The following is a 21,536-nucleotide window of genomic DNA, read 5'->3' as shown; positions in this document are numbered from 1 at the left end:
TTCGACAGAGGCATCTCAGAATTCTAATTGTTGCGCTGCTTCACGCTCACACTCCCTCGGAAAAAAAGGAATTGAAGAACTGCTAATCAGCAAGATCGATTTTATATCTGTTTCCATACAGGATCATTGTAAAAAAACGATTGCATACTGCCACTTGGTATTGTTTTATCTATATTTGCGAAAGTCTCTCGTCAAATTCTTGTCAGTAGTTGATGACATACATACACTTACAATAAATTTTTTTAAAGGGTTTTCCTTCTAAAAAATAAAGCATCATCCAAAAATCCTAAAAAGGGAGTGCATACACAGAGGTCTATATACGACGAAACCATCCTCGTATTAAGGTGAACTGCAATTGAAGAAAATGCAGAAAAAGAGGTCCGAGAAATTCATCAGCCTTTAATAGCGGGGCTCCCACGCGCGCCTCGCGCGCGTGGGGCAGGGTCCCATAACCATGGAATATGGTCAACCTCTTTTCGTTTGGTTGTCACGTGACTGACCGAGCGTACGTACGGGCCTTCAGATTACATGGGTAGGGTAGGGGAGACTATCAAAACGAAGGGAGGGGTCTCTCAGGCGAGTCTTAGCAAATGCACGTCTTTTATGTTACGAACTCATGAGCTCCGCTTTTAGGCATGGCTAAATCTATACATTAGAATTCAACCCCATGCCTCTTACATACTTATGGCGGTTACCAATTGCTTAGAAAATCAAACAAAAAAACAAAAAACAAAAAAATTCAAAAACAGAATTGGAAAAAAAAAATTTTGAAAAATAAACCTATAATTTGCACCGGGGACAACTCTTCAATTCGGAGTTTCGGATACTTATTTACTAGATTCTCCCATGATACCAATATATCTTGAAGAGTATACGAAGTTAGGGAGCCTTCAAAGTTTGCCTACTCTGTCTAAGCAAATTTGAAACTGAAAATACATAAATGACCTCCATGATTCAAATCAATACAGTACAAGGGTGAGATGAGGAGAGGTCCATGACGTTGAAAATGCCTGATATTCCATATTCTTTTTGCACAAGTGTTTCAACACTTTTGTCCACGACTCGCTGATAAGAAATTGCACGGGTATCTTGAAGATTTCTTCCCGTTTTTTTTTTTTTTTTTCCCTAAATGCGTTTTAACCCTTGAGCGCATCCTGTTACCTATTACCTGTTGCTCCATCTATCTAATAGACTGAGAACATAGAGACGGGTGGAAAATGAATTCGGGTACTGATTTAATTTTATCATATCAAAAGAAACATAACCGTTATAAGATACTTTTTACATATCAGGTCTGGCAGAACTGAAAGAACTGGTTTTCTACAATGAATGAAAGTAAGGGCGCAAGACTTCGGCACGCAATTCTCCTGCGAGTTCAGTACCAAATGGATTGCAAATAACAGTTCTATACGATCGTCTGCCATATTGACCACGCAAAATGTAGTCGCACTCCGCGAGTAGTTTCCTCAGGATCCTAAAAACAGCCAACTTTTTCTAAATGGAATGGGAAACAGTCTGCAAATCAGGCGAATTTTATACCGAACGAACGCTAAATCTTATGAGCATTTGTTGAAGCCACCACATTAAGCAGGCAAAATCGAGGGAAGCCTAAAGCAACAAACTAACAAACTAGTGAGGAGAGGGGGGTCCCCCCTCCGCCGACCTCATTAATTTGTCATCCTCGCAATTAGGCCAGACTTCTAGACGAAGAATGGTTAATTACTGGGGCTACCCTTTCATTTACAAACAGGGCGGTTCGTTACGCTAGTTCTGACAAATCAAGAGCTGTTTCTTCGTCATTTCCTAATTGCGAATCCACCTCTTCTTTACTGATCTTTCCCGCCTTGAGTTTTTTCACTAAGAGCGCGTCACGCGCAAGATCTTCAAGTTCATCTTCATCATACCTATGTTTCTGGCGCTGCATTTTGAGAAATTCTCTGCGCGCCTTCCGCTTCTCTCTTTTGACCTTTCTCTCTTTGTTCTTAGACCACGGGACGGTCTCTTTGCGGAATTTCTTTTTCTTCGAACTTGTTGGATCAGAACCAGTCTCGCTCGATTCCAGCAGCTTTCTTTTTCTTTGCTTTTCTCTGTTTTTGTCCTTGTAATAAAGTTTATCAACATCTACATCCACTGGCTCAAAATCTACTCTCTTATCCTTAAGCTCTGGCATGATGGGCAACTTTAGGAGGCCAAATCCCGTTGCCAGTTTTCCAAGCTCCAGGTCTGTAAGCCAAAACATTTCAGAAAAATTTAATAGAGGGACCAGCCATTATTTATCACCTATGAGGCGGAGGGGGGGGGGGGGGGGTTCGCTGAAGTCTTTTTAGGGCTCACATGGTTTTCAGGGGGAACTGAGGGGGGGGGTCAGTTGTGCCTCATAGAGCACAGAACAGGGAACATAAAATATGGATTGCCAATGAGAGCCTTAGGGGAGTGGGATCAAGGTTTGGACCTACCCTTATTAGACACGTGGGTTTAATACCCGTCCAACACAAAAATTTTTGCACAGACAGGATTGCAGTTAGGTACGTGTGGGATTCATATACATTGCTAAGGCTTAAGTAATAATGACGTATGTCATTTGTAAGTGTAGGATTCATGTACACGGCGCAGAGGGCAAATTGATAAAGACGTACTTCGTGTACCCGCAAGTAAAGGAAGACAAGGGGATAGGAATAGGAATAAGTCAGCCAAAGCAGAAGATCAGCATGGGTTCATTGCAAATGACTCATTTGGAAACTGAGACAAATCCTGTCAAAATGATCGTTCGTTCGTTCCTATGTTGGTGTAAATCCAAAACTAAAGCAATCACAACGGCAAATCATAGGGACGGAAAAGATAAGGAGCAAATGAGAACTCAAAGTACACAATAAGTAAAACGGTTCGAAGTCTGTGCGAAATAGTAAACGGCGCAATAGTAGCAACAGAACGAAAAACGAGGGGGTTTGGGTCGGGTCCCGTTTATTACCCGACTAGACCCAAGGTCATTTTTCACACCTCCGCTACCATTGCAGCGTTAACTATCGCGCTTAGTTTTACTACCTAAACGTCTGGGATAGAATAATTAAAAACTGGCAAACTACTTGGAAGTGCGAGGAAGCTCGAGTGGTCAAGTCGTTATTATTTTTAAGTTATACATCGTATCGGTCGAGAGGTTAGGGCGAGTTTTCCAGACCAATGAAACAAGGAAGAGAAAAACCACCGTAACGCTGGATTTCTTTTGAAAACTCATTTGAAAATTTCTCTACGCTGCATATTTGTTTCCCATTGTAAATTAATCATATTTTCCTTACCACTTGATCTAAAAATTAAACTACACTCGTGCTTTCTGTAGAACTGTACGAATGAAACAAAGGCCTTCATTCCCTTTTCGTACACATCCCTAAACAGAAATTCCAAAAAAAAAGAATTTATGATAAAATAGGCAAAATTACTGAAAGGATGACAGAGGGAGGGCCACGGGGTTTATCAGTCTATGATTGATAAGTGTGTTAACCCTCGTTAAATAATAAAATTATTTATCTATCGCCAAAATGCAGAGTCGTTGCCGTAAGCGTCATGTGTAACCTCTTTCATAGTAAAATATACGGGACAAGAAACCATAAAAGGTGCTTCATTCCTCCTCCCCTAGAGGATCGGGAGACGTATATTCAATACAACAACTTCGAACTGATAGGTTTGTGTATTCTCATTACCTGTTTCCTGAATAATTCATGGTATTATAAGGAGAAATTACACGTTGATCACTTCTGGGAGTGAAAGGGCTTAAAGGGTTCTGTTATTTATCAGTACTGTGAAGACGCATCTGCAAAGCTCTAAGCTGCAGCCACAGACTTAGGGCACCTACACGAAAGTTCCCTGTAAATAAAGCACCTTTCTTCTAGAAACTTAACAATAAAACGTTTACTGCATCAGTACCTGTCCTTCATGGCCATCTGTCTTAGCTTGGGTGTCACATCTGTCACTTCACCTTCTATTTCGAAGGACTGAAGAGGGACCTGTAGAAATGAGAGACAACGAGGGTGAAAAAAATTCACCCCTCCTTACCCCTCTCCCAAGAGAACTTTTGTTCAGATGCTTGTGGCCAGCAATGGCACCGAGAGAGATAATCCATATCTAACCCTTTACACCTTCACATCAGTATTCACATTCTCCACTCTTATCTCTTTATATTTCCTATGATACTGACAAGGAGAATTTGTTTGACAATCAGGAGCTTCTTAAATTGGAGATCATTTTCTTTATTCTTATGAACGTTGCATTTGATTCAAGGGTGAAAATGTGAGAAGAAATATGACGCCTGTCACTCTTAATGGTTAAAGAGTTAACCCACCTTTTGGTTTATGGATATAAATTCCACGTAAGATTCTTCAGCAGGAAGCAAAAACAGCAGAGCATTTCCTACAAAATAACAGCATACGGGGGGGTTTTGATAGAGTGTTAAGCTTAACCCAGGATTGAATTGTGACACTGACCTTGTTTGGATCGACGTCAGTGTCTGAACAACTGCGCACCTACCCCTCCCCTCCCCTAACCCACCCTTAACCCTAACTTGTTATTAGTGGACTGTTGTTGGGCGGTTAGGGGAGGGGTGGGTGGGCAGATGTTCGGATACTGGCATTGATTTAATGGAGTCAAAGCCAAAATCAATTGTTTCGCTTATCACGTTCTGTCTTGGTTCAAAAAATTTTTTGCAAAATTCACGACCAATCAGATCCGAAATCAAAAACCACAACCGACTTAGTTTCCTGCGTTTTCTCACGCCTGTCGGGAGCCCATTATTTCGAGCTCTCATTGGTTACTTTAGATACTTTCATTTATTCTGAATGGACGAGGTGCGTCTACATCAACAGTTCCCTGCTTTATGTCAGTGGAAAACAACGAACAGTTAAGTGAGCCCGCAGCTCCGGTTGTCAGGGAAACGGCCTTGCCCTCGCTATTTTTCCTGCACCCGGTTGCCGCTAATCGTGAGTCCTTTTTCCGCTCGCATCCGCAGACCGAGAGCCCTGCAAAGGCGTTGGTCCTGTCTTTTATCCTATATTTTTCCTTCTCTCCAGCGGGTGAACCTTTACCAAACACTCTCAGGAATATCAAATCTTTCTTGACATGTTACTAACCTTGATTTCCAATTCTTGCCGTTCTTCCACAGCGGTGAACAAAAGCACTGGGAGGAGAAAGAATAATATTTATTGTAATAATTGTATAAATTACAATGGAATACCAGTATTTAATTTATTTCTCTTTATTTTTTAAAAAGTGAAGATAACGATGTTGGCATGACAACCGGGTTTATTACCATAGCGGTTTTACTTTTCACGAAGGGCCCTATGTAGTTTACCAACATCACTGAGGCTCAATTTTATTTATTTTTTTTTTACAAAAAAAATTAACAAAATATAAGAGGACTTTCTTTATCTTTGTTTTTGTTATTGTTTTTTTATATATATATGCATTACTACGAGCTGCGCTTTATTTACAGGCGATCAGTCCATTCAGTAACCAGTCGTTTCACCCAGAACAAAGTCAACTCAACTGCAACTTTCCAACACAAACAAGCCACAACTGTTCCACAAACAGTTTGATTTCATCATATCACTAGCATTTCGTAAAATAATTTTTTATCATCAGCACATGATCCTTTCAAAAACTGCTTTTGTCGGCTTAAACAGATCTTGAATAACCTTGTGCTTTTAACGAATTGTATTGCTGATAGACTGCCCACCACTGCTTTATAGCTGTGTTGTGGTGAGTGGCATATTTTCATAATTGTTTTCTAATGAAAAATAATTATTAGCTGGTATGACGCAGCGTTTCTTTAAGGCCTTGAGAAAAACCTGATGCCTTTACGAATTTTCACTTCTCGTTGAGCATCACTTTAAAATACTTCAGAAGGGTTTCTGTTGGGTTTCTCAACCGAGATGAAGCGCCACGTTATACCAACCACACATATTTATCACAAGTATTTGGCAATCTTTTTCTTATAGGTAGCCCTATATGCTGATGACGCAGTGCTTTATTGCTGGGACTCAAACCCAGCTGGTCTGGAGTGCACCCTAAATGCCGACTTGCATGCAATTGCTTACTGGTTACTCTTAATGTCGATAAGACCAAAGCAATGCTTATTGGTAGTGATTCCAAGCTTCGCAAGTTAAACAGTCTCTCGGTTTTTGTTCTTAATAATCAACTCGATAGTGTTAGAAGTTCAAGTATTTAGGGGTTGTATTATCCTCCAACTTTACGTGGACTGAACATGTGGAACATGTGATATCTAAAGTGAACAAGAGATTAAGTCTTCTGCGCAGGATCAAGCATTTATTGCCGTATAATGCACGCCTTCTTTGTTACAAAAGTCTTGTCCTTCCCATCCTTGATTATGCTGATATGGTATGGGGTGATAAGGATAACGCTGTCTTAATGAACAATCTGCAGGTGTTGCAAAATAAGGCGGCAAAACTTGTTCTAGACAAACCATTGTACTCTTCTGCAACCGATGCTCTCAATCAGCTCGGCTGGTTAAATTTAAAACAACACAGGCACTTCCATCGCCGCTTGTATGTTTATAAATGCGTGAATGGAATTACATCTCACAAATTGGAGTTATCTAGAAACAGCGATGTACATAGATACAACACTCGTTGCAAAGTTTATCTCAGGATTCCATCGGTAAAACGGAACTGGGGTAAACAAAGAACCTGTTATCATGCCTTTTAAGACTGGAATGCCTTGGAGAGTGACTTGAAGAACTCTGGCACTATACTTTTTTTTATGTCAGTTTATAAATAATTTTTTTAAATCTTTTAATCCGTAGCTTACTTTTGCACTTTTTAATATCTGTAATTTGTGTACTTATTTTTAACAATTTAATGTTATTTTGGATCAGGACCTCTCTGTAGACCACCTACGGGCGAGAGAGCTTCCTGTTTAAATATCATTATTATTATATTGGTTTCGGGAGTATACTAATTCTTCTCCTATTGGCTAACATACCTTGCACTACTGGGTGGATCAAACTGTATGACCCAGTCCACCTCTGGAATGTCCACACCTCGGGCCATGACGTCGGTGCAGATCAGAACACCACTAGACACACACACACACACAAAAAAAGTGCAAACATGTTTTGTAAAAGAGTGGTAGAGGTTCTAAACGTGCAGGCCGTCGTCATCAGCGTTGCGACCCGAGCGTTTCTTCGGCGGCGAGAAAGTTTGAGGTTTGAGCAAAGCGAGCCGTTTAGCAGGTTTTTTCATTTGTTGGCCGGGTGCCAACTGTGAGTACGAAACGACTACATACCAAACGAACAACGCTACATTTTGTTGTTAGAAACGAACAACTCCTTTAAAATCGTTACTCAAACCTGTTTCAATTCTGACCATACGATTGATTTCTGTGTAGTCAAAGTCTTCATGGTATAATTAGAAACTAAGATAAAGTTTCTCAAGCTCACAAAACGAGCACATACTAACAGAACAACGTTTCATTTTGTTGTTAGAAACGAAAAACGCTTTTAAAATCTTCATGATGCTGTGGGAAATAAAAAGCGCCTTAGCGATTAGGGTTTCTCAACTTCATTGCCTATTTACAGTCGTAAGTCTGATATTTAAGTATTTGTTTCTTCGGACGACTTGACTTTTTTCGGACGAAGACCTCGAAATACGAGGATCTGGGGTTCGAACCCTCGTGACGAATGCCAATCCTCAACTGCGTCCTCAGCGCGGGGGGGGGGGGAGGGGGGCTTGCGCAATTGTCTAGAATTCTTCAAATCCCCCCCCCCCACACACACACACACTTTTTGTTAAGGCGTGGCAAGGCAAACACTGACTAATTCAACTATTGCTTACACCTGTAACGATTCTGTTAGAAGAACTCGAGATATATGTACCTTTTAAGCTTTCTGAAGCTATCAAATACTTTATGCCGCTTTGACTTCATTTTTCCATGGATAGACAGCACTTTGACATTCGAAAGGAACCTGCAATCAATTTACAAGAATGCTTTACGACGTTTTGACTTCATTTTTCTATGAACAGACAACTCTTTGATATTCGAAAGAAACCCCCAATCACTTTATCAGAATGCATCACAAATCACGGACTGAAGAAAAAAAAAACAAAAAACAAAAAAATAACAAGGTTTGGTTTGTTAGGAAAATACTGCCAGAGGTAACAAGGAACCTCATTGTGACAAGAATGGTAAAGGAGGAAGATAGACCTTATTAGGATCGAGTGTCGTAAACCAAAATCAAAGTAATCACAACAGCCAATAAGAGGAAAAGATAATACCACAACGAGCCAATGAGAATTAAAAGTAAAAGTACGCAGACTACTCGAAATGCGGGAAAGCAAGTGTGGTCGCAGGTAGCCCGAGCTCGCGATATGAGCTTCTGCAAATATGTTTACGTTGCGCAATGGCCTCTGATGAAAATGGTTCACAGATGATCATCAAAAAAGTGAATGAAAAAAAAACAAAAAAAAAACCAAACAGAAAAAAGAGACAATGGATTTGTATGGGAGTAAACGGTCGCACTCTCGACCGAGAAAAATCTGATCTAGTTTTGAATAAAAACAAAATGAACCTCGCTTAAGTGGTCGTTCTTTCTCATCGTGCGAGTTTCTTAGGATCATTTAGGGCCGTTTAGCTCGGTTTTAGGTCAGCTGCTTTGTCTTCTATTGAATCGATTATATAGAGGGTCGACAGCGCGACCGTTTACTCCCATAGAAATCCTTCTTGCGCACCGTAAAAATTTTGCGAGCTTGGTCTAGCTGGGTTGTGACGAAGTCACGATTAGTGCGAGAAGATGGTGCGAGTTTTCTGGAACAATCACAGAACGAAGAAAAGTAAAAAAAAAAATGTAATCTTTGATTACTTTCGACACTCAATTGAAGATTGCTCCAGGGGTAACAAGGGTTGTAAACGGAAAAAAACTTCTATGATCAAGCCCAAGATTCACGAACTGCAACATTAAATATAGCTGCTTTGGACCTTCCTCTTCCAACATCTCAAATTCATTTTCCTTGCTACATCCAGAGCATCTCTGATAATGTTAGTTCTCAAAATCTGTTTTAAACTTTTGTGAACTCAATTGATATATCCTCTGTCTGCTGGGCAATGCGTTTATATCGAAAGGAGAAATCAGTTATTAGTCACCCTGAGTGGTAAAATGGTTTTCTAAGTATACTGAGCAATGCTTACCTTTCGAGAGCCTTTGAAAAGTAGTTGACGCAAGCACATGTGCTGAAAAATACCATATTCTTGCAGGTCTGTCAGACAAAAATTCATGCGAGCGTAAAGCATAACCTTCAGGTATATCAGTAGTGAAAAAAACAAAACATATAACATAGCATAACCTTCAGGTATATGACTAGTGAACAAAACAACAGATTAGATACTCTTCTTCTCTTAATATTTATCAAAAACAAGAATTTCATCCATTGTGAAAACACAGTATCTGCATGTTGTGCTGCGAACAAGCCATTTATGTCATAAAATATGGCGACGACAGGGTCATGGCAACAGGTATATCACAATGGCAGTTTTGATTTTCAAAGGGGATTTTTACATCTTGAACATTAAAAAGGTCCAATTACGAAACTGATTACTTTATATTGGAATATAAAGTACATTAAAGGCATTTCCACAGGCCGAGTACATCTAACTTGTTATCAGTTAACGGTTGTTGTGTTAGGGGCGGTGTAGGTGTGCAGTTGACGGTTGTTGTATTAGGGGAGGAAAAGGTGTGCAGTTGACGGTTGTTGTGTCAGGGGAGGGGTAGCTGTGCAGTTGACAGTTGTTGTGTTAGGGGAGGGCTAAGTGTGCAGTTGACAGTTGTTGAATCAGGGGAGGGGAAGGTGTGCAGTTGACAGTTGTGTTAGGGGAAGGGTAGGTGTGCAGTTGACGGTTGTTGTGTTAGGGGAGGGGTAGGAGTGCAGTTGACGGTTGTTGTGTTATGGGTGGGGTAGGTGTGCAGTTGACGGTTCTTGTGTTAGGGGTGGGGTAGGAGTGCAGTTGATGGTTGTTGTGTTAGGGGTGAGGTAGGAGTGCAGTTGACAGTTGTTGTAATAGGGGAGGGGTAGGTGTGCAGCTGAAGGTTGTTGTATTTGGGGTGGGGTAGGTGTGCATTTGATGGTTGCTGTAATAGGGAAGGGGTAGGTGTGTAGTTGACAGTTCTTGTGTTAGGGGTGGGGTAGGTGTGTAGTAGTTCCAGCTGATCCAGTCCTTTCCCATGACAGAAACCAGAATAAGCTTTGGCCAGATGGGTTTCTTGGCTCAATTGCTGAATTTACCTCTTCTTACTAAACATATCACATACCTTTCTCGCCTTGAGGAAGGACACCAATCTTGAGAACTTTACTTGACTTTCACAAGTCTACACATGAAAGATGTTTTAAAATCATTCAAATAAACTTTAAAACCTTGAAACTGAAAAGCACACCTCATCAAAACTACTGCAAGACAAGCTATAACAAGAAAGAAAAATATTGATATAACTGTTGTTAGTTGATCTCAAGAATTGTATGGCAGAGTGAAGAGAACCTTTAAGGAGATCTTGGCAGTGAAAAGACTGTATCTTGTTTGCCTAACCTTTTATTCCTAAGATGTCTTTGGCAATCCTGCCTTGGAGAGTCCATACATTTCTTTGTAAATCATTGACAGAGATAATTTAGTTTTGATCTAGTCATTATACCCAAATTCGCAATTAGCCAATCAGAAGCGTGTCCTACTGTTCGAGTATCCTATGATATCAAATCACTGATGTGAAATGATGTGATATCATGATTACTTTGCAGTGAAAATTTTAACTGTAAGATCACTTGAATAGAGGCTGATTAAAAAAAAAAACCTTGTAATTGAGAATTGAATGGTGTTCCCAGTCATCTAAAGAGCATTGGGCTTTTCCACTCAAATGAACCATGGCACAACCAGAAATCTCTGATACGATGCAAATGCATACCAAAAAAGTAGTTAGGTAAAATAGTGCTCCTTGATAAGTTTTCCTCGTCAGAATGAACAGGTTGGGTAAAGCCCATTTATTGAAGGAGAAACAAAAATGTTCATCCTTTCACTCCAGGGGCGACCAAGAAACAACTTCTCCGAGTACTACATCATTCAATGTGTTGACAAGCAAAACTTTGTGGATGTTATTTGATTTAGAACTAAAATGCTGAGAAAAAAAATCATTCAAATGAACAGCAGTCAGTAGGGAGAATATCATCCTTGTTAGCAATCTTTAACCCTTTCACTGCCAAGATCTCATTAGTAATTCTCCTTACTGTCTGCCATACAATTCTTATGATGTTTGTTTGGAGAATAAGGTATTGGATCAACTAGTAATCCCCTAATTAATGTTTTTCTATGTTTTCATCACTTGTCTGCTTAAATTTTGTTTTCATCTTGTAAAGAGAAATTTTGCCTTGGTCATTTATGGGAAATAAAGGGTTATAGTGAAAGTGTTAGCCCTTGAACCTTGAGTCACAGGCATCTAATTTCTCCTTACAATATCAGCCCCTGAATCACACATCAAGGTCATGAGAATAAAGAAAATGATCCCAAACTAATGAAACTCTTCATTGTTGAACAAATTCTCCTTGTCAGCACCTTAGGAAATGTATGAAGAATGGTAAGGAGAATATGCATACTGATGTTAGGTGTTTAAAGTAACGAAGGGGGAAAAAATTGGGACTTTGACAACCAAACACTTGACACAGGGTGACCACTTAATACTATGTGGCTGTGTATGCTATGATCACTGGTTGTGTGTGGTCAGATCAGTGAAGCTTGGCATAAAAATACACACATGGATAAAATAAAAAAATACACAAACAAGTAAACTGCTTACTGTGTAAAAGTTCTTTAGTGTGGATGGTGTCCTCTGGTCTGACTACAAGTACATGCACAAAGAGAAACAAAAGATTTTATTAATTATTTCATTTACAGTGGTTGGAGTACTGCAGCAATATCACAGAGCAATCAAACTTAAATCTCTTAGTCTATGAGAATTGCAGCCTGACAATCAGTTAGTGCAAAATATATGTGGGTAATGGGTTGTAATGGCAGCACTAAAAATTGGATATGACATCAGCCCATCAGAAAGAAAACAACTGTAACCTTCCAAAAGTAACAAATAAATGGAACCCACTCGCTCAGCCTTTTAACTGTTTGTCATATGATTGACCAAGCTTAACTGAACAAGTTTTACCATTGTTGTACCGGTCAAACTTTACCTTAGAGTTGGAATATTTCTCTCTCACTGTTACTCTGACAGGATTTCTCAAGCCAGCTCTCACTAAAGCCTCAACTTCATCTGTCTGAGTTGCAGAAAAAAGGCCCTAAGTAAGAAAAAAATTATACACAAATAATATTTTTAAAAACTATCTATGGCAAACAAGGCTGCAACTCTGTCAACAAAGGCCCAGGGGTCAACCAATAATTAAAATCAGTTGCTTCCCATTCTGCATTAAGTAGATTATGAGCATTCACATGAGATTATTTATACTTGTTTCCTTGTGTGTTATCATTTTTGTGAAACTGGCTTGGCTATGCACAGAGTAAGAAATGTCTGACATGATTTTCAATTTTCTTCATGATGCTTTGAGGAAAACTCATTCAAAACTCTTAGCTATAATTTGAAAGAAGAAACTTTTCCCAAAACTGAGTTTAAGATCCTGAAAAAATAGCTTGGCCTATAATTATATAAGTGAATAAATATCATCATGGTCTTATTTTAATTCACAACTCCACAAGCTCCTCTGGTTAATTTTATGATATTAAGATAAAGTTGTTCAGTTCAGTTCGGTTAAAACAGTAACAACAACAAATAAAATCAACTCTGTGGCCTAACAAAAACTAACTACTGAAAATTATGAAATAAGGAGTAACTAACTGTTCTTCTTTGCTTTGGAAGGAAACCCAGGATTGTATTTATGCTGAAATCACAAAAAAAGAGATCAGTAGGCTAAAAGCAAATTGACAAGGACTGTGTTGATAAAAACACTCTACCTTAAAGACTAATTCAAGAAGTCAATTGATCTTGAATAAAACATTCTCTAGCTAATTTTACTTGAAGTCATTTTTGTTGCTGATTTACATGAGGCACTGACTCTTTCAATAACTTTGCGCTATGATAGGAAAGACAGGAAAACTTAGCAGTCAATTAATCCGAAGCCACACAAGGCTTTTTTTACCATGCATTTCTTCAAACACTGTTTAGAGCTTGTTTCATCTTGATCTTCCACTATTTAAACTATTAGTCTTAGACTGAGGGAAAAGCATGAGCTACCTATGGTTGATGTAGTTGAAATATGTTAATCAAAACTTCCATGAAAAGTAAGTTTTTTCGAATTTACCTAACTTCAAAACCCAAGTCCAACAGTCTGTCAGCTTCATCTAAGACAAGAACTTCCTTTAAAAATAAACAAAATAAAGGAAACATTATTAATAGCGGCTTTGTGAATGTTTACCTAATCCTATCCAATCCAGTCCTATCATTTTAAAACACTACTTTTCATAAAGTGTCATAAACCCCAAACCATAGTAATCACATTACTCTAGTCAATCAGAACAATGAAAAATGTCACAAGAAGCCAATAAGAACTCAGTTGAAAGTAATTTTATAGGGAAATTCATTACCTGATGAGGATATTATGTGTTAAATGTCATGCTAAATTATGAAAAGAAAAGGAAACAGCAATAATACTGGTTTTTTTTTTTAATCCTGAACGTGAAACAAGAGATGTGAAAAATAACACTTAGCCTCATTTTCAACAATTCAATGCCGAACACCTCACTTTATTCACCAATCAGAATGAGATATTTTATTCAGTTATGTGATATTTCTATTTATTAAACCATTTCAACCCTTCAGAGTGACTAACATCTAATTTCTCCTCATAATATCACCTTTGAATCAACCATTAAGGTCACAAGAATAGAGAAAATGATCACCAACTAAAGAAGCTCTCAATTAAACAAGTTCTCCTTTTCAGCCAGCACCTTTGGAAATGTATGGTGAACAGTATGGAGTATGTGCACACTGATGTAAGGATGTCAAGGGTTAATATTATTGTGGAAAAATGCTGGTACCTATTTCACAGTTGGTTTGCATCTGATTGATAAAGTAGGCAGGATTCTTGCACTTTTTCAGGAACCCAATTCAAGGACTTTCAAGGACTCTTTAGGTCATTTTTGAGGACCTTGGCTCTCAAATGCAAGGACCTTTCAATAACACAAGCATGCATGCAAGACCAGCCAAAAAAGTCCAATGAGCATGACTTCAAGCATGTGCATTAGAGTGATCATGTGCTAGGTAACCAAGGTTATTTTCAATACACCAATCAGGTACAAAATACATAAACATCACATGCTAGACATCACAATTGGACACAGGATTTGAAAAGAAAACTAATTTTTGCAATTCTTACTTGAAACTTACACTTTCAACACTGAAAACAAAAGAAAACTGTGACTTTGATTCATATGCACTTATTTTCAAGGACTTTTCAGAAATTTTCAAGGACCCGGGTCTAAATTCAATGGTTTTCAAGTCCTTGAAAACAACATATTAAATTCAAGGACTTTCAAGGAGTGCGGGAACCCTGAGTAGGTGGCATACATTTTCTCAACCAATGCTGCAAGAACTGATTGAAGGCAACAAACTTCTGAACCTCAATTGAAAATTACTCCAAAACACATCATTGTATCATTTTCATTATTATTACTAACAGCACTCTAATGATTACAACTGTTCTTGGTTGAACAGGTACTAATTAAAAGCAGATTTCATGTTAATGCAAGCAATAAAACAAGACTTTTTGACATATCAGAGACCTCAGACATCACTCTCCAAGATCCATGATATGGTAAATATGTACACACTGCTGAGATAGGGTGTGGTAGAAACATATGAATTATACTGTTGTGTGAAAATTTAAAATAATATTAAATGCATACCGTGCATTTCTGTATCGAAAAAGAAATCCAGGTTTTAAATTAGAGATTCTGTATTAATAAATTCTAACTGAGCATCAAAACTTTCAGTTTGATACAAACCAGAGATCGAACGTGAGCAGCCAGATCTAAACCTTCCTGCTTTCTTGTCATTAAATCCTCTAATCTCCCTGGTGTGCCAATAATTATGTGGCCTCTAATTAAGGAAAAAAAACAAATTGACATTGGAACAGATTAAAAAGAAAAGTTCTGGTTGTAGTTAATGACTTGTTAATTTACACCATACACATATCTCTCCTCCTACCCTTGTTAAGACCTATTACTTCCATCCTTGCCCTTAATCTACTTCAAGAAAGAAAGTTTTCTTGATAGAAAGAGGACAAAACAGTGATTCTCTGTTTTTAACCCGGGGCCTGGTTGTTCAAAGAGTGGAGAAAGTACTGGACTGTTGTGCGGGAGGTGGAGGGTTCGAGCCCCGGCCGGACCAACACTCAGGGTCTTAAAATAATTGAGAAGAATTTGCTACCTTTCTATAACATCAAGAAATGGTTAGATATTCTAGTCCTCTCGGATAGGGACGAATAAATAGAGGTCCCGTCTCCTGCAGGGTTGGGGTAGGAGACGTTAACTTCCCACACACGAGATTACTGTGATGGATATCCTCCCCTGGGGTGGGATGGGTGGGAGGGTGTCTAGCAGGAATGGTTCCTATGTTCCTTTCTAGTCCTTCCCCACTGCAAAACTTAATGCAGTGAAAGTGGACTAAATTAAATTTAATTTAATTTAATGGATAAATCGCTATCCAACAGATGAAGATTTATGCAGTGGAGAGCATAATCCATCCTTTGTACAACAAGGGCCTGGGCTATAGTCTAAACACAATTAACTAGGCTAGATAAAAAAAAAAAAAAAAAAAAAAAAAAAAAAAAGACTCATTCAATTCACTGTGCTCTCACCCATCTGATTTGAATCTCTGCAAATTTTCTGCAGGGTCCACTCCTCCTATTAGAAGTAGCTGCCTATAAAACAAGCATTCAGAAAATTAGAGTTTCCTAAAGTAAGTTGGCTTTGTAGCTGAAAAAGACAGGTTATTTTGCTTTACTTTAGTGAAGAGTAAAGTTCCCATTTATAAGCAGAGTAATAATTATATGTAGCAGAAAAAACAAATCAAACATAGAGACAAGAAACAAACATATTATTACACGATGACTTTCTTCAGCTACCAGCTACCTGGACAGCCCTGGATTCTCAAAAAAAAAAAAAATTAAGGTTTTCATTGTGATGCATATAGCTAATGAAGGCCATGAGGATGCTGAGTGAAAGTACAAATGTGCAGCATCAGAAAATTGCTTTCTTTTAGGCCCTAAATCAATTGTTCAAATGCAACCTCACTTTAGCTGAACGAGATCTTCTGTAAACGTTCTTAAGACTTCATCAATCTGTTTTGCAAGTTCTCTTGTTGGAGTGATAATGATGGCACCAACCTGAATCAAAAGGGGAGGATTTTAGTAAAGAGAGAACTCCAATAGCTATACAAGACTACAAAGCTTACTTGTCAGTCACATTTAATTTAAACATTGTCATCATTCCTCTTTCTTTTTTCCCATTTTTATGGACCTCAACTTCATCTCGGTCCATAAAAATACAAAAAAATAACTCGGCCAATATCCAGCCATCTTGACCTTATGCTTGGTTAATAACCCATATATTATATATTGAATGGAAATGAGAAATGGAGAATGGGGAGTCAAATGAAGCAACATAGCACAACATGACTGACCAAAAACAAATTCCTGGTGTGTTGGTGAACATGTGCTTACCATCATTGTCTGCTTTTAAACTTAATATTTATAACCCACTACACCCAAACATCAGTATGCAAATTCTCCATACCGTTCTCTATACATTTCCTAAGGTGCTGACAAGGAGAATTTGTTAACCAATCAAGAGCTTCTTTAGTTGGTGATCATAATTATTCTATCTTCTTGTAATGTCAACGTTTGAATTGGGGATGATATTGTAAGGAGAAATGTGGAGCAGAAATGTGTAACTTACAAATTAGTGTTACTTTCAAGAAAAACCAAGTAACTTATCCTTTCTTCATTTACATTTTTAACCTATTTCTGTTAAAAAAGCCAACTTTTATTTTACCACAATTTTCAGTAATGTGGCAATCTAATTAGCCAATACGACACGAAAGGATCATGCACTGAAAGAATTATTTCCTTTGACATTGATATTGTGCTAAAAAAAAAATCGACAATGGATATGAGTGGTCTGTACTCTTATCGAAAAGATATTCATCATCATGGTGGTAAAAAGTTGTTGCAGACTCACTCAGTTGTGCCCCATGTAAAAGTAAAGTCTGTTTACGAGCCCGTGGCCCATCAGTGTCTGGTGCTTAACTCTGGTTTCCATAGCATGAAGCGACTAGGAGTATTTCTACTCCCCCCTGGATGGGATGCTAGTCCACCGCAGGGTTACCCCCTAGCATTAAATTGCCGGTACCCATTTAAACACCTAGGTGAAGAGAGGCACTGTGAGAGTAAAGTGTCTTGCCTAAGAACACAACACAATGCCTCTGGACAGGGCTCGAACCCGGACCACTTGATCCGGAGTCGAGCGCACCAACCATGAGGCCACCGTGCCTCCCACTGTGCCCCATGAGTTCACAACATTTTGACCACTGTAATGATAAATGTCATGATTGTTGAAAAGAGTATGGACCATGCTAAACCACTGTCAACTCATATATTTTTACCTTTACATGTAGATTTGTATTCTTTTTAAAAAATGAAACCAACTTACATCATGTTTCTTCAACTTCTCTTCCCTTTGAAAAGAAAATGTGACATATTTGAATTAATACAATAAATTTAATAGCAAGTATGTAAAGCAAAATTAATGTCATATTCAATACTTAGCAGAGTGGACACCTTTAAAGTTAAGAGAAAAAAGGACAAATTCCTTTTCTGGGTTTGAAATGATTGTGTTGTTGAAGAACTATTTTGTGATTGATAAGCATGTTCTTGTTGAATCCACACTAGTAACACAAGGCCAGCTTTTTGGTTTGCATTTGAGTGAAGACAAACTGTACACAATAAATAAAGGCTGATAGTTTCGAAAGAAACTGTTTGGGGCTGCGTCGGTGGGAGTAACAAAATAATTTGGATATATCAACAAAGTTGAAATGGTAAATTGGCCACTGTAAGGATTACAAAAGCTAACCTTTTTTAGGCGTAAGCCCTTCGTCGTTTCGATCGTTAGCCCTTTGCTCTGACGAAGGGCTAACGCTCGAAACGTCAGCTTTTGTACACAATAAAGGCTTTTTTTACATGGTGCTCTTTTTTCCAAGACTGTGGCCCGTGGTTAGTACTGTCAACTTCAAACTGACCCTAAGCATTCATTGAACAATGCAAATAACCTTTGCAGGAGCATTTCCACTATTGGAATCAAAAAAGCCAAGGTTTTTCCAGATCCGGTAACCTGAAATTTAGAAGTTAACTCTTTCAATCACTATAAATCAACAATCAGTATTATTCTCAGTAATTTAATAATTGATCAATAAATGTGGATCTTGCATCTGCTTCACATTTTCCATGCTTAGCAGAAAAATTTGGCCCACAGTCTTAACCATTTACTCCCTAAGGTCAGTATCCATATTCTCCATACTCAGTACTCTATACATTTCTTAAGGTGCTGAAAAGGAGAATTTGTTTAACAATCAAGAGCTTCTTTAGTTGGTGATCATTTACATAATTCTCGTTACCTTAATGCGTGATTCAGGGGTGACATTGTAAGGAGAATATAGAAGTTAGTCACTCTTATGGGCAAAAAGGTTCACTGGCACAACTCTGAACATGTCTATCATTTAATGAACTTGAATCAATACAACAAGACAACAGTCCACACAAGTCATTGTGAATTAGCAAGAATCTTCCATTGTGAGAGGAAGAGCTCTTAAGCAATGTTTGTGTCAACTCTTCAGGGCACTAAATTCGCACTTTCAAAAATATTCAAAACACCTCCCGCAAAAATGATCTTGGAAGCTAAAATTTGTTTTCAAAAATGGGAATGAAGGTAGCGGTACTTAGTAGGAGAAAAATAGCCTGCACAGCAGGGATAACTTTGGCAGGCAAGTGCTCACTATTAGCTTGGTGAAACTCATGGCTACCATATTTGGTTTTTAAAGTAACAGAATGAATGGCCAATCTGCTTCATGTCACTTGTGAGAAAAATAAAGATGGTGAAAACTGTCAAAGGCAAAAGTGTCAAATTTGATTTCACTCTCAAGGAGGCTTTAGCCTGTGTGCAGTCTAAAAAAAAATTAATTTTTTAGGGCAGGAAGCAGCTGTAGACAGACTAGAAGAATCTCTCAAATGTTCAATGGAACCTGGTTTGTCTTGCACATTGCGAGAAGAGCAAAAAGACGTAATTACTACACTTGTCTCTGAAAAAGGTCTACTGGTAGCATCACTGATTGGTTTCAGGAAGAGCTTGATATTTGATATTTCAGATGCATGTTTGCATCAAATAAATTATGGCAGGTAAACCTTTGAGTGTAGTTGCTTGTCTGCTTCAAAGTAGCATTTTAAGAGCAAATGGGAAAAACATTCTCAAAGGGATTAATGGTACCTACACACAGGGATTGTTGTTTGGGAAATATAGAGTGTAGAAATATAAGCTCGTACTTGTGACGATGGGGGGAGGGGGGGGGGGTTGTTAAAGCCACTTCTTTCCTGGCTTAAAAAACTACCACACCACTTCACTCGTCGGTTTTAAGTGTGTTTGTTTTTGTCATAAAACAGTGCTTCCAGTTTTTAACAACGTATATGTTGTTTTAGTATCTGGCAGCTGCCATATTTGTGCCCTTCAGAGGGAAACAAACTTGGTGTCTCCATGCAAAGACTTATAAATTTGAGTAAAACATTTTTTTTAAATACCGCCTGCATGAAACATCACACAGACCTGAATCTTTCCTGGACTATTTGAAGATTCATCGTGTTTTATCTCTTTGATTCTCCACTTCATTTGTTGAATGGTTTTGATGATGGTATGACAGTGAAAATGGGTAACACCATTTTCCTTTATTTTGGGTCCTTTGTTTTTAGCTCCAATAACTCAAAACCTTTTTCAATTTCCCTTGAAGGTTTGAGTTATAAGGATTCAACTGTACCTGACACCATTTCACTTGAATTCCCAAAGGTTTGAGGTAATAGCATAAACAAGCATTATTATTACTGTGTTAAAGTTATTCTATCATCACTATTATAATACACAACAGTACTTCAACCAGTCTTTTTTCCCAAGATCAATTAAACTTTGGAAATCTCTCTCCCGAACTGAAACAAGCCAAAACTGTCAAAACCTTCAAATACTCTCTCCTACTTCACCATATAGACAAAACGGACAAGCACATTCCGCCCTAGCTTCTAACCTGACTTTTATTGGCTTTTAAATATTGTTTATGAATAATACTGTGATTTTATTGCTGTAATTTGTTAGGGGAGCAAAGGTCAATTGGGGCGTGCACTGTTTTTTTTTTTTTCTCCTACCTTTTGTGGTACCTTTTTATACATATTTTTGTGTTGTATGTTGGCGAACCTCAATAAACTAAACTAAACATCAATTCTCATTTGGTTCAAATTACACCACAAATTTTTCAAACTGGTTACCGAACATTATCGACTCCAAAACAAATAAAAAAACTTAATAAGTCACCTAATTATTTTAAATAAATCAAACAAATACAGGGCTCTCAGTATAACGGTACTTACCGCCTCAACTGCAACATCTTTGTTTGACATAAACAGTGGAATTGTGGCTGCCTGTGTAACAAAGAAAAAGGGTAAACCAAAACATATTCTGTTAGACAAAATTTACACAATTCCTTCGCCTACCTGTACTGGTGTCATCTTTTGGAAGCCAAACTTGTCCATGATATCTAAAACTGAATTGGATAAACTTGGACTAAGTTCGCTCCACGTGGTCGCCATCTTGAAAGTTGAGTACTACGTGGTGTAATAGTCATATGATGATCCTGGACATATGATTGCATTGGATAACACAATGATTGATCTGAAAGCCAATGATTCTGTAATTCCAAGAAATGGAATTTAGCCTTCATCCAAAAAATCGTCCCCATATATATTTGAGAATGATAATATCTTGGTCCGCGTGCCATGCTCCCATGCAGATTCTTAAGGCCGTCCTAATGCCATTACATGAACAGCATCACTTCGCAGCTGATAAATCAACAATAAACTTTGTGGCATCCTAATTTTAGAACGGCTAGATTTAATTGGTTCGATTTCACTCAACAGTGACGCCTTGCCCCTAAAATGAAAATCCTAAAGTTGAGAAAAGAATTATCTACCCAGGATTTTCGAGACCGTCCCTCAAAACTGTTTTTTGCAATTTTCCTGTAACATTACCAAATTAATGACAAATGCTATGCCACACCCACTAATTCAACGTTCCATCCCATCCATCCAACGTCATTATAACCATCTCGGCTGTTCTAATATTGAGAAATCTAAGCACGTGTTGAGCTAAATGACTTCTCTCCCTGACCGAGTCCCACAGTGCTTTCTGGC

The 21,536-nt window shown here is 38.3% G+C and overlaps 1 protein-coding gene across 2 annotated transcripts; it reads right to left on the bottom strand.

Moving 5' to 3' along the window:
• Positions 1 to 1,211: 1,211 nt before the first annotated feature.
• Positions 1,212 to 20,967, bottom strand: LOC111332382 (ATP-dependent RNA helicase DDX55). Of its 2 annotated transcripts, none has more exons than XM_088742373.1 (20): positions 20,841 to 20,967; positions 20,718 to 20,768; positions 18,365 to 18,426; positions 17,749 to 17,773; positions 16,333 to 16,424; positions 15,897 to 15,959; positions 15,043 to 15,136; positions 13,341 to 13,396; positions 12,878 to 12,920; positions 12,219 to 12,302; positions 11,834 to 11,875; positions 10,307 to 10,363; positions 9,190 to 9,257; positions 7,880 to 7,969; positions 6,988 to 7,080; positions 5,118 to 5,164; positions 4,334 to 4,401; positions 3,919 to 3,998; positions 3,294 to 3,382; positions 1,212 to 2,223 (listed from the first exon to the last, which is right to left on the bottom strand). In XM_088742373.1, the coding sequence occupies exons 1-20, from the start codon at positions 20,934 to 20,936 to the stop codon at positions 1,760 to 1,762; spliced, it is 1,764 nt and encodes a 587-aa protein (XP_088598499.1). In that variant the 5' UTR covers positions 20,937 to 20,967; the 3' UTR covers positions 1,212 to 1,759. The 2 variants fall into 2 exon arrangements, with proteins under 2 accessions (XP_088598499.1, XP_088598498.1); XM_088742372.1 differs by having other exon boundaries at positions 12,219 to 12,323; positions 20,841 to 20,966.
• Between the last annotated feature and the right edge of the window lie 569 nt (positions 20,968 to 21,536).

Source organism: Stylophora pistillata, chromosome 13 (assembly GCF_964205215.1).
Source record: "Stylophora pistillata chromosome 13, jaStyPist1.2, whole genome shotgun sequence".
Classification (NCBI taxonomy): domain Eukaryota; kingdom Metazoa; phylum Cnidaria; class Anthozoa; order Scleractinia; family Pocilloporidae; genus Stylophora; species Stylophora pistillata.
This window is presented reverse-complemented; position numbering and strand designations above follow the sequence as displayed.